This window comes from Etheostoma cragini, chromosome 9, assembly GCF_013103735.1.
Source record: "Etheostoma cragini isolate CJK2018 chromosome 9, CSU_Ecrag_1.0, whole genome shotgun sequence".
NCBI classification, from domain to species: domain Eukaryota; kingdom Metazoa; phylum Chordata; class Actinopteri; order Perciformes; family Percidae; genus Etheostoma; species Etheostoma cragini.
In genome coordinates, this window is record NC_048415.1 from 25263840 (window position 1) to 25279742 (window position 15903).

At 40.1% G+C, this 15903-nt stretch overlaps 2 protein-coding genes across 4 annotated transcripts; one reads left to right on the forward strand and one right to left on the reverse strand.

Moving 5' to 3' along the window:
* Window positions 1-867: 867 nt before the first annotated feature.
* On the reverse strand, window positions 868-6158 carry cts12 (cathepsin 12). Its single transcript, XM_034880947.1, has 8 exons — window positions 5881-6158; window positions 4777-4922; window positions 4563-4682; window positions 3521-3685; window positions 3204-3425; window positions 2650-2818; window positions 1767-1872; window positions 868-1656 (listed from the first exon to the last, which is right to left on the reverse strand). Exons 1-8 carry the CDS (start codon window positions 5909-5911, stop codon window positions 1557-1559), a joined length of 1059 nt encoding a protein of 352 aa, XP_034736838.1. The 5' UTR covers window positions 5912-6158; the 3' UTR covers window positions 868-1556.
* A 929-nt stretch (window positions 6159-7087) lies between these two features.
* On the forward strand, window positions 7088-15865 carry ankrd29 (ankyrin repeat domain 29). Of its 3 annotated transcripts, none has more exons than XM_034880956.1 (10): window positions 7088-7276; window positions 8998-9108; window positions 9380-9478; window positions 10357-10455; window positions 10936-11034; window positions 11451-11549; window positions 13425-13523; window positions 14025-14120; window positions 15233-15331; window positions 15426-15865. In XM_034880956.1, the coding sequence occupies exons 1-10, from the start codon at window positions 7265-7267 to the stop codon at window positions 15513-15515; spliced, it is 903 nt and encodes a 300-aa protein (XP_034736847.1). In that variant the 5' UTR covers window positions 7088-7264; the 3' UTR covers window positions 15516-15865. The 3 variants fall into 3 exon arrangements, with proteins under 3 accessions (XP_034736847.1, XP_034736849.1, XP_034736848.1); XM_034880958.1 differs by having other exon boundaries at window positions 7111-7276; window positions 8998-9273; XM_034880957.1 differs by having other exon boundaries at window positions 7111-7276; window positions 8998-9167.
* Window positions 15866-15903: the final 38 nt, after the last annotated feature.

Genomic DNA, 15903 nt, shown 5'->3' on the forward strand with positions numbered 1-15903 from the left:
AGTTAGGCTTAAGGTTTAGTCAGGTGTGGTTGAAACTTAGGAACACCAGGAAGCTGTGGATCGTGTATGTCAACTGTGTTTGGTTAAACTATGCAACATGCAGACAAGTGACAAATACACATATAAAATGGTCATCACTTTATTTCCCATTCAGTTCAGAATTTAAAACATTTCACTTTATCCTGTAAGTATTACATATTGTTTATAACGGTAGAAAAAATGCAGAAACATTTGTTTGCATTGAAAATACAAAGCACCATATTATTTGTTCTTTCTCAAACAACACATACAATACAATACAATACAATTTGAGCCATACCCCCCCTCCCCCAACCACCACCTTGTCATCCCTCCCCCACTAAATATGTCATTTTGTACTATGTTAAAGTTGATTAAAAAGATAAATAAAAAAAACATCTTTGGAAATGTATCTTAATGCCTTAATTAAAGAAATCTGGAAAAATCTAACCTTTAAGGACATCAATTTTCTTTGAGAATTAATAATGTATTGTAAATAAATAAATGCTTTTACTTAAAACACAGGGGGGCATAAGTATACACCCCCCTATGTTAAATTCCCATAGAGGCAGGCAAATATTTATTATTAAAGGCCAGTTATTTCACGGATCAGGATACTATGCCTCCTGATACAGTTCCCTTGGCCTTTGGAATTAAAATAACCCCCCACATCATCATATACCCTTCACCATACCTAAAGATTGGCATGGTTTTAGTTAGCTTAACAGTTGATTTGATATACATTGAGAGGTGATTTTATGGAAAGTACACCATGCAAATATCTAGTTGAAGGGTATGTGATGATGCGGGGGGGGGGGGGGGGGGGGGGACTTTATCAGGATGCATAGTATCCTGGACCAATGAAATACCTGGCCTATTTTAAGGAAGGACATTTATTTATTAATGAGGCATTATTCATTCACAAAGGAAACTGTGGATTTTTTCGTATTTTTGTAATTAAGGCATTAAGATCTATATTCAAAAGATGATTGCTCAGTGAATCATTCAGTGTTCACAAGAATAAGAGGCTTGTTTAAAACTCACAAAATGTACTTTGGGGGTCGTGTAAAGGATAATAAATAATTTAGTTATTCCGGATTTCACCAGTCCCAAGTCAGTGAACTGACTAAGTAATGTCTATTATACAACATATGCTAAAATTAGCCACCATTAGCTTAAAGATTGTGGTAGCAAAAGTGTGTTATTACTTCCAAATTCACATTTTTATTTGAAAGTGGAGGAATATGTTTTTTTCTTCTGTCCATAGTTTAACTTTAAATGATTTAAATTGCATTTTATTTATATTTGGTGAGTTAGACTAATCCAACGTTTAGGAAGGCTTATAGTATTTGTGGCCACAGGTTGGTGTGTGCACTACATCCCTGAGAGAAGCAAAGTGTTCACTGTAAAAAGTTCAAATGAGCTGATAACATGTATGCAGTGTCAAAAAACAGCAATGAGAGATGTTGTTTTCTGAGACCTGCTGACAGCAATGACAGATTTCAGCATTAACACATGACTGAAGCATCTTCTCAGAATCATAGAATAGGGTACAAAGCATAGCTTGCAATGCCACAAGTGTTGCTGCCATCTCGGACCATTCGCATGTAGCCGCCTTCACCCCAACTGCTTCCCCAGCTAAAACAAAAACAAAAAAATCTGATTTCATTCATATCAAGAAAGACTTGTACATGTGATGTATAACAGAAAATGTAGTGTTCAACAAAATTAACCCATGTTATTCTGACCTGTTTTTGATGATCCAGTAGTCTTGGCCTCCTTCAGAACCGTAGCCTACCAGCAGCACCGCGTGACTCAGATTGTTAGGGTTACAGGCTGGCTCATCGTATATTCCTGCAAAAGACATTTCAACCTGATTCATTTACACAGAAACAAGCTGTTACAACAACCGTGACATATCAACTTTAAAGGTCATATGACAAACTTGTTAGTAGGGCTGGGCAGAGAAGCTCAAGCCCACGTTAACTAATCAGAATCCTGATAATAGCAACAACAGCAACAAATCGCTTCCTCTCTCTTTTCTCTTCACCCTTGCCTAAACCCCCGTTTGTCTCAATTTACATGCAAACAAAGTTTTCCAAAGTCTCCACTCTGGTGGAGCTTTTACAAAGACTCGTTTTTAGAGGCAAATTCCCCGTTTAGGTTTTTAACAAAGGGCACAAACAAGGTTAAATGTCTGTTTTTCAAAATAACTCCAGACATATAGACACTAACTTGGGGTTGGGAGCGAGCATAAGGGTGGTGGAGCATGTTAACCCAGGTTTAGAGCCACTTACTGGGGCTTAGAGTGGAGGCCGAGGGCCCCGGAAATCAACACCCAGACATTGAGCCACTAACTGGGGCTTGGGAGGGATGTGTAAACAGGGTATTGTTCCAACACATATTTACGTTTGCTTTTATGCGGTGCCATCTAGTGGTTTAGTAATTATGAGAGGAGCAAAGAAGAAAGTCAGGTGGGGTAGTATAAAGATTACCAAAGTCCGCGTGAGGACGGGGTGGACAGATGGTGAATCGTCATAAATGTTGTTTTGGGAGTCATTGGCAAACAATCTATTGTTAAGGTATGAGGGTGTCCTTATGTGTGATGCAACAACAATTTTACAATTTTACCTGAGCTGTAGAACAGGAAGCTGGAATGATCTGCATCAAGAGCTACTGTGATTGGACCGATAGTTGCCACGGCATCAGCCAGAGCCTGTTCATCTCCTTTGGGCAGGAACCTGTAGTCTTTGATATGGGCAACTGCAAGTCTGCTGTCGTAGTAACAGGGCTGGGTGTCCTGTTGAGAGAATCGGAGAGCTTAAAGTTAACGGCAAGCTGGACACAGAACGATCAACCGTTTTGAATGTTCTGATGGTGTCTGCGGCAGCAGTGTAAGTCGTATTAAGTAGTATAATGTCGTCATGATGTCTCTTTTTTGCAGACTAAGCTACTAGCGGTACCAAAGCAATTGCCAGCAATGGGCATACATTGCTGCCTCCTGTTTTTCTCTGGTATGCGCTTGCCCAGTAAACGTGAATGTCCATGAGCTGTGCGGTTCGGGCGGGTTAGTTTTAAGACAGATATGTTCTTCTTTTGCAGCCAAAAACAGTTTTTGTTCACTTTTGGCGCACAAGTCCGCCTACAAAAAAAAATGTAGCAACATCATGTAGCCCAAGCCTCACCACTGAAGTGTATGGGTAGGAGTTTGTCGTCTGCAGCCCGTTGTTGACCACGTAGTCATAGGCGTCGCTCATCCAGGCACCGCTGCAGCCGTAGGTACCGTACGATCTGGAGCAGTCCACCAGGTTCTGTTCACTCAACGATACAAGCTGACCTGTCCTCTTGTATATTTGTCCCTCGATAGCTCCCGTAGTGCTGAAGGCCCAGCACGAGCCACAGTAACCCTGCGATGAACATTTTAAAAACATACAGGAGATTTGAACTTGATCATGATTCAGTCTGGATAAACCCCACTGAAGATGAATTTAGAATATCTTACCTGGTCTTTCACCTCAGTAACATAACCCATGTTCCTGTAGTCCACAATTGCAGCATCTAACCTTTTAGCATTGATGCGCAGCTTTCTGGCCGAGACGGTCTTCCCTCGCTTCACATACTGGGAGTCTATCTTGGCACCTTGCAAAACCTTGTACTCTTTTCTTGTCTACATATGGAGACCATAAAGAAGATTGTTTCCCAAATGTAACTGATGTTGGCATACTGGTTAATCAAAACAACTTATATTACATTTATTTAAGCCACTAAAAAAGAAAACACATTGTTTCTTGCTGGCAGTTAGAAGAAATAAGGAATACTATTGTCTTGCCTGTACTGAAAATATGTAGCTAGAGCTAGGAGATGGATAGCTTAGCCGCTAAAACTAAAGGAAACAGCTAGCCTAGCTCTGTCAAAAAGTGACAAAAGTCAACTACCAGCATCTTTAAAGCTCACTAATTATATTTTCTTTGTTCAAGCTGTAAGACAAATTTCAAAAAATGCATTTTATGGTTTTAAGGGGGTTATCTACTGGACCTTCTCTTGGATTGACGCAGTAACTTCTTATTGTATGCCAAGCTAAATATTTACCATACAAACATGACTTTTGGCAAGAAAAAAAAAAAGCTTTAGGTTTTTGTATTGAACTACAATGTTTATATTTTGATTTGTAGTAAAAAGACATTAATTAGTAGCCAGCTTAGCTCAGGTGGTAGAGCGGGTGCACATATGTATGTTCCTCAACAAAGAAGGTCCACGGTTCAAGTCCTGCATGTCTTCCCCTCCCTTTCATGTCTCAGCTTTCCTATCCAGAAATGCTCAAAAATCATTTTATTTTAAGTAAATAATTACATAAAACATCTCAGCTCAATCACAGATTTAGATTAATTTCCATTTTTTCACTGTTTGCAATCATCAATATTCAGTCTGGATTTTAAAATGTAGTCTATAAACTAATGAGAAGTTTGTTAATGCAATGACATCTTTATATTTATTTTCAATACTTTGATTTGAGGTTGTAGGCAGAGAAAAATACTACTCCTTACCAGGTCTCCATATTTATTCATGGCCATAGTGAACGGCCTCATCCCCATGAAAAACCCTTGATTATTGTTTTCTATCATGTTCTTGTTCTCCTCCCAGATGGCCCTCCTTTGCATGTCGTCCTGCATGATGACACAAAACAACATCACAGGATGACTCAAGTCAATCAGATCATGTGGGCTTACACTTGTATTTGAGATGTGGAGTCGGTCTCACCAGTTTTTTGTAAGCTACGCCGTGGCTGCTCTTCCAGACCTCCCACTCTGTCTGGACCACTTCATCTGAGTCCGAGGCCACTCGCTGCGGGCCGCACAGCAGCACAGAGAGCAGAGCCGCTCGCAGCAGGAAGTAGGCCAGCTGCACTACAAGGACAAGAGCCCCACGGTGGAGTTAAGCCTTTTGTCGAGCTCAGCAGATCAGAGCAGAAACTAATTGCAAGCTGTGCTAATAGCTGTGTAGTGTTTTGTAGTTATTATAGACGTGGTGGCTAGATCTTCAGACCCAAACTGCCTGCTTCACTGCTATACATAGATATCTATTGTCCCAGGAGGGAGATACTGGATGTCTTCAGTTTGTTTCATGCACATGGCAATATGCACAGACAAATACATCAACAGATAAAGACATAAAAACACAAAGACAGGTGTATACACACATAGAAACTACGATATGAGGAAAACAGGCAACATGCGATACATTGTTGAATATCGCGATAACAATATTGCTTGCAATAAACAGATTTTAAAATGCACTCAGTTCTGCTTTTCTGCTACTTTCTCTATTCTTCTATAACACAAATACCCATCTATAATTAAATGTGCTAATACCATGGTAGAGTAAAGACAAGAGACAGGAACTGCCTATTGTAAAAATCCAGGATGTGTTCTTAAAGTGAAAAATGTTATATTGATTTTTAAAGTGGGGTTGCACTCTCTCGTGTAATTCTACACCTCAAGGCTACATTGCCAACGTGACCCTGCTTGCTCTTCACGGACAATGTCATTTTATATGATTGATCTCTTACTAAAATGCAGTGCAAACGTCTGATACATAATGTATCAGTGGATCACAGCACAAACTGTACATGTTGCTGCATGAACAAAGCAGCCTGTAAATACTTCAGGTTAATTTAGCAGAAGAGATTCTCTCAACAACAAGGGCTTTTTACTGAAAAAAAACAAAAAAGCAAAGTACGTCTCGTGACAATAATGAAACCCAGCAGTTTGCATTTTAAAATGCAAGACGTCTTTAAAATAAAAAGCAGACTTTCAGATGTTTTTCTTTTTACTCCATATAAAAAAAAAAACCTGGCCCGCTTACCTTCATGGATGCGGGTCTGTTTTGTTCCCATGGTCTGAGAGATACTCCTCTACACATCAACAGACTCACTGTCAACCTTCCTTATAAAGCTTTGCAATAAGCTGCCTACAGGTTTTCACTATACTTTAATGGATCCCTTAATCAACACTTAGGCTGGCACCTGAGAAGGACATTAGTCGACAAAAATAAGATGCTTTGCCTGCCCCTTCCCGGTAACACCTCCATTATCGTTAAGAAAGAGCTAAAGCTGCAAGATTGTAAATCCTTCAATTACCTGTTTATAAGTGAGCATTACACCTGGCAGCTATTTTTCCAAAAATAACAGTGGAGGAAGTACAGAGATCATTTACGTAAATAAAAAATGAAAACCGAAATGCATCTTTGGGGTTGAGAGATGATTAATGGGGCAGAAAAAAAAAAAACGTTCTGCTTCCAAATCTCCAATGTTTGCATTGTTGTGAAATAATGTATAATTAGACGTATATGGGCCCGGAACAGTTAACAAATTGAAACAACCTGTGCAGCTTAGAGGCATATATCACTATTTGGTGGAACTGATGCTAACAACACACTGTTGTTAAAGACTAAATGAATGAAATGTGATAGGGGCCCCCACTAGACACTGTAACGGGACGCAAGCCAAAAAGTTAAGGACCACTTGTTTTAATCAGTGTTGTAATTTTTTAATCACACATTTAAATACAGTAATACGTAATACATGAACTACAGCTGTCAAATAAATGTAGGGGAGTAAAATGAATAATTTGCCCTTGAAATAATAGCACAATTAAATAAAGTCAAGTACAATTATATCATAATCTATATATATTATCATAATACTAAAGCATTGAGTTGGCAAAACCAAAACAGTGCGTGCGTGCGTTTCTTCCTCCAAGCAGTGCAACTGTAAAATGGTCATAGTCTCAAATTCAATTCATCTGCATGTTGTTTATGCTACTAACTTTTTTTGTTTGTTTGTGTGTGCGCGTGCTTGCCTGTGTGTGTGTGCTTGCCTGTCTGTCTCTGTGTGTGGGTGCGTGCGTGCTTGCCTGTCTATCTCTGTTTGTGTGTGTGTGTGTGTGTGTGTGTGTGTGTGTGTGTCTCTCTCTCTCTCTCTCTCTCTCTCTCTCTCTCTCTCTCTCTCTCTCTCTCTCTCTCTCTCTCTCTCTCTCTCTCTCTCTGTGCTCAGCTGCGCCACCCAGCGGCCGGCGCCGTGCCTCCGTGAGCGGTGACTGCAGAGGTCTGGCTGGGTGTTATTATGACCGCGAACCGGCGCCGTCAACACCCAAACACAGTGCAGCAAAACAGGCGAGTGGCGCTCCGCATAGTCCCTAATGAATGAGTGCGCAGGAAGAACCATGAGTCACCAATAAAGGGCTGCAGGATGTCTTTTAAGGTAAACGAGCCTTTTTCCATGAGCCATCATTTTCTCCACGCATCCTAGAGGGCCTCAATGAGAAACCAGATCACACCTGCTTTTATTCATTTTCAGGGATTATCTAACGACCTACGGCACCGCGGGGAAGCCGGTGTGAGCTGGTATTCAATATTGTTATGTGTATTACAAACTTCCATACAATCCTATAGACTATAGGATATCATGGCCTGTGGTCCTACTTAAATGTTGAACATTAACAAGTACAGTGTGCTACTCTAGCGTATGTGTGCACGCGCTGTTTGATGCAAAATACTTTATTCAAACACAGGGATCATGTCTACCAGAGCTGCACGAGGAGGGAAACATGCGATTTGCTATAACGATGAATATCGCGACAACGATAAAGATATTATTGTTCACTGAGTTCTGCTGGATTCAGTACTTTGCTGAAATACAAAAACTTTTTTTTGGATGAATTAAAAACAAATGTAAGGAAATGATTTCCACAGTTTTCCAACAGTTAAACAGAATTTGATATAAAATGCACCACTAAAAAAAAATGACACTTTCCTTATAACGTGCAGTTTTCCACTGTTATTTTATTTGACCTATAACGCTAAGAATATCTGAGTCTTTCACGATATGTACTGTATATTGCGGCAGTTGATATTAAAATGATGATTTACAAAAACAAAACAAAAATAGGGCTGGGACGATATGCTTTTGTCCCGATTCTTTCTGGGTGCCGATTTGATTTATATTGCCATTTTAGTTTATTGCGAATTGTTAGTATTGACAATTGCGATTTTCTTTTCCTTTTTTAATAAAAACAAAAGTTAAATCACACCCTTCTAGAGACAATATATCATTTCAATCAGGAGAGACTTCATCGCAGATATGCAAAGATTTATTGTAGGCCTACATTCGTATAATATGCAATGTACATAGTTTTTGGAGATTAGACTCTATCATTATAAAAAAAAAGGGTTTAAAGGGGTAGAGAAACAAGACATAGGGTTAGGTCTGCCGGAGGGAGACCCAGGGTGCCGTGGGTGGGTGACGATGACTGGAAGTGGGTGGCGAGGAGGAGGGTGACACTCTTGCTTGAAATGACAGCTGACAGCAGCAGAGAGAGAGAGAGAGAAACAGATTTAAAGCCGGGATGTAATGCTGTGATTGGCTCGTGAAGTTCATGGCTTATTCTTATTGGTTTAACTGAAGAGTGACCGCCTCCACCCAGCTGATCAATTTAGGAAGAGAGAGCTGATTGAAGTTATTAGAAGTCTTCCTGTAAGATTTGTGTGTAGCTTTGTAAGACATTCCTGGAAAATGTATATCAGTATGTATATTCTGAATTTTCTGCTTTTGGTCAGCGACTAAATATAATAAGAATATGATGTATCGTTGTGCTGTATGAACAGAAAATATTTACAATTGGTACAAAAATAAATGTAAATGTTGATTCGGGGGGAATGATTTAAAAAATTGTCAAAAAATAAATCACGATACATACATGAATCGATTTTATTTCACACCCCTAAAAAAAAAAAGTTCATAAAATATAATATATCGTGCAGCTCTATTGTCTACTTGAAAAGAGGCGGGAACAGTGTACTCCTGCATAGGACACTGTGCCGTGTTTACTGGCTGTACTCTACTGTCAGTGTGTATAATACTATAATTATAATGCTGTAAAGGTGCTTTAAGGTCAATGATTGTTGTGTGTATTTACCCTCCAGAAGGAAACACCCCTGGCTAATGCCGTGTTTTGGGCAGCGAGGAAGGGGAACTTGGCTCTACTCCAGCTGCTGCTCAACAGCGGGCGCGTGGACTCGGACTGCCGAGACAGTGTACGGACGCTGCATGTCCCGGCTGCTCAGCTGCACGCTTTTACCATTACCCACCTGTGGTAGGGACACAGAGAGCTTCAAGCCTTTCCTCTGTGGTTGCATGATGTGTGTGTAGCACCCATTTTATGTTTCTCCCTCCTCCCCCCCCCACCATCATAATAAAGGGTGAGGGTGGAGGATTCAGGAGTTTCATCACCACATTATCAGCAAGTCATCTACACTAAAGAAACAGCTATGGTTGCTGATTTATCGTTGCTGTTTTTCTTTTCAGTATGGAACGACAGCGCTGATGGTGGCATCGTACAGCGGCCATCTTGACTGTGTCAAAGAACTTATCATGCACGGAGCGGACATCAACTACCAGAGAGAGGTATGATGGGGAGAAACAATATACTATAACAATACACCATAAGTCACAGTGAATCTGGAGTCTGTTTGTCACTGAGAAGTTACCGGGTAACCAGCGGAGACTCCAGGAAGTCACTGCTCCCGGCCAAGAAATAGTCTAACCCTAACCCCCGTAAAACAGCAAATTGTAATTTTTACAATTAACAGTTTTTGTATAATTTAAACAAACAAGTTTCCAGTTTTTGTGCTAAGATAAGATAACTGTTTCTGGCCATAGCCACACATTTAGATTTAGATATAGGTATGTTTAAATATAGCTTCTGTAATGTCAGTTTCATGTTTGAAAATTAGTATGGCTGTAGGAATCACATCAGTGTTGTCTTGGGTTTAAGAATAAGCAGGGGCAGGGCTAGAAGAGGGACCACCTGATTGGCCAATAGGAACGTGGCCCCGCCCATGACATTACTTTCACAGCGAGAGCAAAATCGACAGCAAAGACTTCGAATTTGAGAGCGAGAAGAAAAACGTTGGGTTTTTTTAGAGAATTTTTTTTCACACTGATAGCAAAAAATATAGATTTGAGAGTTTAAAAAAGTATTTTGAAAGAGGTTTTTTGCTCAGAAATAATTCTAAATTTATTTTAAAACTTTTTTTAGTCTCAAATATTATTATTATTATTTTTGCTATTGGTATGAAAACTTTTTCTCTCAAATGTTTTTTTTCTCTAATAAAATGCTTTTTTTTTGCTATCAGTGTGATTATTATGTAATAAAGAAACAAGTCTAGCTCCATAGAACTCCTCAGGTTTTTTTGTTCTATTTTACACTAAGAATACATGGAAACATAGTAAACAATTTTCAAGTTCAAGCATTATCGTTGTTTTTAAACTGTCCTTTCCAGACAGGTTCCACCGCCCTGTTCTTCGCCTCCCAGCAGGGACACAATGACATTGTGAAAATCCTCTTTGAATTCGGCGCCTCTACTGAATTCCAGACGAAGGTATGCAGCAGGGACAATGCATGTTCATCGCAGTCTTTATAATGCTGGGTGTGATGCAGACTGCTGTTGTGTTATCATCTCAAAGAATCATAGGGCTTTGTGTAGAGACCAGTAAACAAAGATGAGGCGCAGGCTGCTTTTTTACACCTCTGGAGACTCACGATATGTTCTCTCCTCAGCATGTAACACACAGTGGTGACTGTTATTCATACTGCAGAATTAGTCTTGCATTGCCAGACCTTCCTCCACAGCGATGCGGAGGAGGGTCTGGCTAGTCCACACAACATTCCGGGTATGGGAGAAAAAAAACACGCTCTGGTTTATTGGGATTTCTTTTAACCCTACATCTCCAGGAGTTTAGAATGCTAACACGAAAATAACGCGGGAGGTGACTGACATCTGGTGGAATTTCCGACCGCACCTGAACAATCCTGGAAAATGAAACACACACTGATTTATTTTCTTGTGGTTTTGTCACAGGATGGTGGCACAGCTCTCACAGTCGCCTCTCAGTACGGACACTCCAAGGTGGTGAGCACCCTGTTGAAGCATGGAGCCAATGTTCACGACCAGCTGAACGTGAGCCACATCTTCAGCTTCTTTGTTAGACCTGTCTCACTCTCACTGTCAGTGCCAGTGTCAGTGTCTGTCTGTCTGTCTGTCTGTCTGTCTGTCTGTCTGTCTGTCTGACTGTCTGTCAGGACGATGCTGGTTCACTTGCACACAATGTCCCAGCTGCTGGAATCCAGCCTCTCAGGTTTCTGCAGACTGCTGAGTCATACACGACTGACATTTGACAGGATTAGTGTCTGTCCTTAGGCAAGGAAAAACAACCTGACTGCACATACATATATTTATAAAATAGTAGAATTAAAATATTACGTTGATTATACACTTTTTGATCGGTTGGAAGCTTCTCAGCCCGTTGTTTCTATAGGTCTAAGTAGAGCAGAAAGGTGTTACCCTGTGTGTGAGATGATTCTTCTATGTTGCAGGACGGGGCCACTCCTCTGTTCCTCGCTGCCCAGGAGGGCCATGTGAATGTGATTCGTCAGCTGTTGTCATCCGGTGCTAAGGTTAACCAAGCCAGGGAGGTAATGTCCTCGCCTCTTTAGCTTATTATTTGTTTGTTATTACAGATTTAAAGGTCATAGTCAGTGGTGAAAGAAGTATTAATCATTTTAATTTATTTGACAGGGACAGTGTACATTAATGAGCATTGCTGTAAATGCACCAGAATTGGCCAAAACAATTTTTTTCATCCGTCGTCCCTGGGCAGATCTTAAAATTGTCTGCAAATTACATACTATCCTTCCAAAAAATGAAAAGATAGTGTGCAAATAAAGATACGCACAGACAACCCTACAGTACATGCACAGACAAAGTTCTATAGAAATACTCAGTTACAAGAAAAAGTCCTGCATTGAAATTTGACTTAAGTAAAAATATGTAAGTATCACCAGGAAAATGTACTTTAAAAAAGTAAAAATACTCAATGGAGAAAAATCACATTTCAGAAATTGTATATGATCTAACTATTGTATTTTTAGAAACTGCATGTGTTCAGAAATCTTAAGGCACCACCCCGATAATCGGTCGTCGGACTATCCGCCGAGGTCGGTGTCTCGAGTCTGTTCGGTGTGTCCTGTGCCGTCGTCAGCCGGAGGAGCTGTCGGTCTTCATTTGGACCGATTTGACATGTTGATTCGGAATGCAAGCAGTCCAATGACCAATCGGATTGGTGACGAGCGGGATGAGCGTGACGAAAATCTTTCAAGTCAAGACCAATGAAATCTTTCAGTACAGAGTCAGCAGCTGCACGGCCTACTTCTCACTTAAAACCTTCGGTGAGCCATTTTAGTAAAATATGAGATCGTATTCCGAACGAGCCGCCATGACGGTCTGGCTTTCAAATTCTGGAGAAGCCAGACTAACGTGAAGCATTTGTCCAATCGGTGGCTAGTTTTCATTTTTTGGGTAGCAATACAGATTAGCGCAGCCTGCCGTCATGGCGACGTATTACATCTCATGCATGCCCCGAACGTACACGCAAATCGGCTTCGCTTCGATGTGTCCTGAGGAACCTTTTTGACCAACTCGAGGAAACTGGTCACTCCGACTGCCTTTTCTGCAGAAGGTCGGCCGTCGGGTTGGGGTGTCAGGGCCTTAAATGTGTAACTAAAGGGTTCACATTAATGTAGTGCACTAAGAAGTCCAGTATTTCTCTCTGAAATGTAGCGAAGTAGAATTAGAAAGTCGCATGTAAAGAAAAGACTCAAGTAAAGTACATGGACCTCAAATCGGTACTTAATTACAGTACTGGAGTAAATGTAATATTCCACCCCTGGTCATAGTCACACATACAGTCACCTCTTTAGTAGGATTGGGTACCAAAACCCGGTTCCACTATAGAATGAGTTCCTGTGCAACCGGGAGGAATCGGACCGGGTTAGAACGCAAATTTTGGTTCCTCATTTTGGTGAAATATTTCACCATATTTTGACTGAAATATTTTCCCCCTGTCGCTCCAAAACAGACGTAAACATATCACATTTTCTCTGTAGTCTACCGTCAGCTAGCCACTGAAAATGTAGGCTACTTATAAAATGCCATATTTTTTCCCTCTGGGTTCTGGTTACCATAGCAACTCAACATAGTAGTCAGTTGTTACTTGATAATAGTGTAACTGTTATTTATTGTTAAATTATTGTAGTTCTGTTAGGTGACCTAGGTTTACTTTCTTACATATTTAAGTACTTTAAAACGTTAATATATTCTACATAACTTTGACTTCTTCCTACTCCTTTTTGCATGTATAAATAGAGGTTTTGAAGTACTGGAAATAATGGAGTTTTATTCTGTTGTTTAATTGTTTTTTTTAATTACTATTTTCTTCTGATGTTTTATTTTATTTGCATGTTCAAAATAAAGATATCAATCAATCAATATGATATGTATGTGGTCTCCAGGATGGCACGTCCGCCCTGTGGATGGCAGCCCAGATGGGGCATGGCGAGGTGGTGAGGGTGCTCCTCTTACGTGGTGCAGATCGGGATGCTGACAGACAAGTACGTAGTTCTTTTAGAGGTAATGGTTTGTACTAGGGCTGTGCAATTAACCAAATTGTTAATCGTGAATACGAGTTTGGCTTCTAACGATCCCAAAAAATAGAGACATTGAGAGAAAAAGACTATTTTGCACGTTACGTTTTGAGAAAAAAAAAAGGATAAAGGGAAATTTCACATTTCAAGGTGTTCTCACTGTTAATATGAGGTGTTGAACTGTTTTTTTTTTAAATTCAATAAATGCAAAATCTTGCCAAAAGTCAACAAGTAATCAGGTTAAATAATTGTGTTTTCAACAGTGACAAAATAATCACGATTATAATTTTTTCTATAATCGAGCAGCCCTAGTTTGAACATCTCCAGTTTCTTTGTGACAACAGAGCAAACTTGCTGATGAGAACCATGTAGTCGAAAGAGGACCATGAAATATAGGGCATTAAGTGGAGATTGTTTTGTTAGATTATATAGATTATACATAATAAGCTTTCTCTGTTGTTTTCCAAGGATGGATCAACAGCGTTATTCAAAGCCGCTTTGAAGGGACACAACAGTGTCATCGAGGAACTTCTCAAGTTTTCTCCTTCAGTTGGCCTACTCAAGGTAGAGGATGCTGCTGTTGAGTTTGAACATTTTGAGAAATATGTTTACTCGCTTTCTTGTTGAGAGTTAAATGAGAAGCTCCATACCACATAAACCAGAATACGAGTCAGATACTACTCCATTGAGCTGGGATTATGGGGGGCGTCTCTCAACCAAACCAGGAAAGAAAATGCCTCTGCTTTCAAATGGATAGACCTACAGTACAGCCAATAAAAGCAACAGAGAATGTGATTTGTGTTGAACTTTTGCTCAATCCCATAGGAAGGGCGGCAAAAACCTCTTTCAGATGCCTTGATCACGGTTCTCTGTTCCTCTTTAAAAATGAATGCGCTGTGGATATCTTCTCTCACAGACGCCATGGCGGAATCTCCACATGTCCATTCTCCAGCGGCAGCCATCTTTGTTTTTTTGTGATCAAATTACTTTTTATTTGTTATTTGTTATTTATTTATTTATTTATTTTATTTTAATTGTGTTAATTCAAAAAAACATTCACAAACAGTAACAAACACTACACTGGGACATAGTAACGTGTCCCAGGACCAAAAAATTGAAAACTCAGAGGGAAAACAGGAGGGAGGGAGACAAAACAACACATGCACAAACAGACACACACAAACAGACACACACATACACAGACAGACACAAGACAAGGGACCAAACACCTGTGCAAGTTAGAGGTCTGAGCACATCCAAGTAAGAAAGGGTCCATGTGGGGATAGAAGGTCGTGGGGTGGTTTTTCAGAGGCACCGTGAAATAGTCCCACATACTGTAACTCCATATAAAACCTCAACTCCTCGTTTTTACACTTCTGTTCTTTCTACAGATCAAACCAACAAGATACACCATGTTAATTAGTGAGCTTTAGAGGTGCTGGTAGGTGGATTTGTTTTAGGTTGGGACAGAGCCAGGCTAGCTGTTTCCCTTGTTTTTAGTCTATATGCTAAGCTAAGCTAAGCTAACATGAGAGCATGAGAGTGTCTTCACATCAAACTCTTGGCAAAAAGCATATTAAGCATATTTCCCAAAATGTCTTGGTTTATATTTGTTAAAAACTGGAGAACACCTCTCTTTAAGCATATGAATTCTTACTTGTATTTGTTGTCTCCAGAATGGCTCCACTGCCCTACATGCTGCTGTTATGGGGGGGAACATTCGAACTGTTCTGCTGCTGCTTGGGGCCAACGCAGACCCCACACTACCCAACAAGGTAAGGCCCTCAGGCTTTAAAGATAAGATGATAAACACACAAAAGACGAGCTGATAATTTCAGCTTGTAGACTCTTCTTGTGTGTGTTTTGCAGAATAATGAACTCCCTGCAGATCTCACGAAGAGCGATCGCATCCTAAAGGTGTTACATCCATCTAAATCAGTCTTAGGTGGAGACAGCTGATGACAACCCAGACTCCTACCTTCATGCCTGGCTGTACCACACTGACCAAGTGTACTGAGAGGAAAAAAACACCGTGTCTAAATCTACTCAACTACCACATACTGTATACTGTACTGGTGCTTGCTTTTGATTGGAATTAAGTCATATATGTTGAATAAACCTGGACTGAAGATAGAGCAACTCAATGTGCAACCAATATGAATTTGTCTGCCATGTGCATCATCTCTTTTACTCTGTTGGTATACAGCATGGGCACTTATTTTTGTTTACCCCAGGTGATTTCTAGATATTTTGCACACTTTTTATTTGCCTTTTTAATAAATGTAATAAAGTGTACATTTGTTATTCAATCCATAAGTGTGAGGATTAAGTCATTTTATTTAGAAAA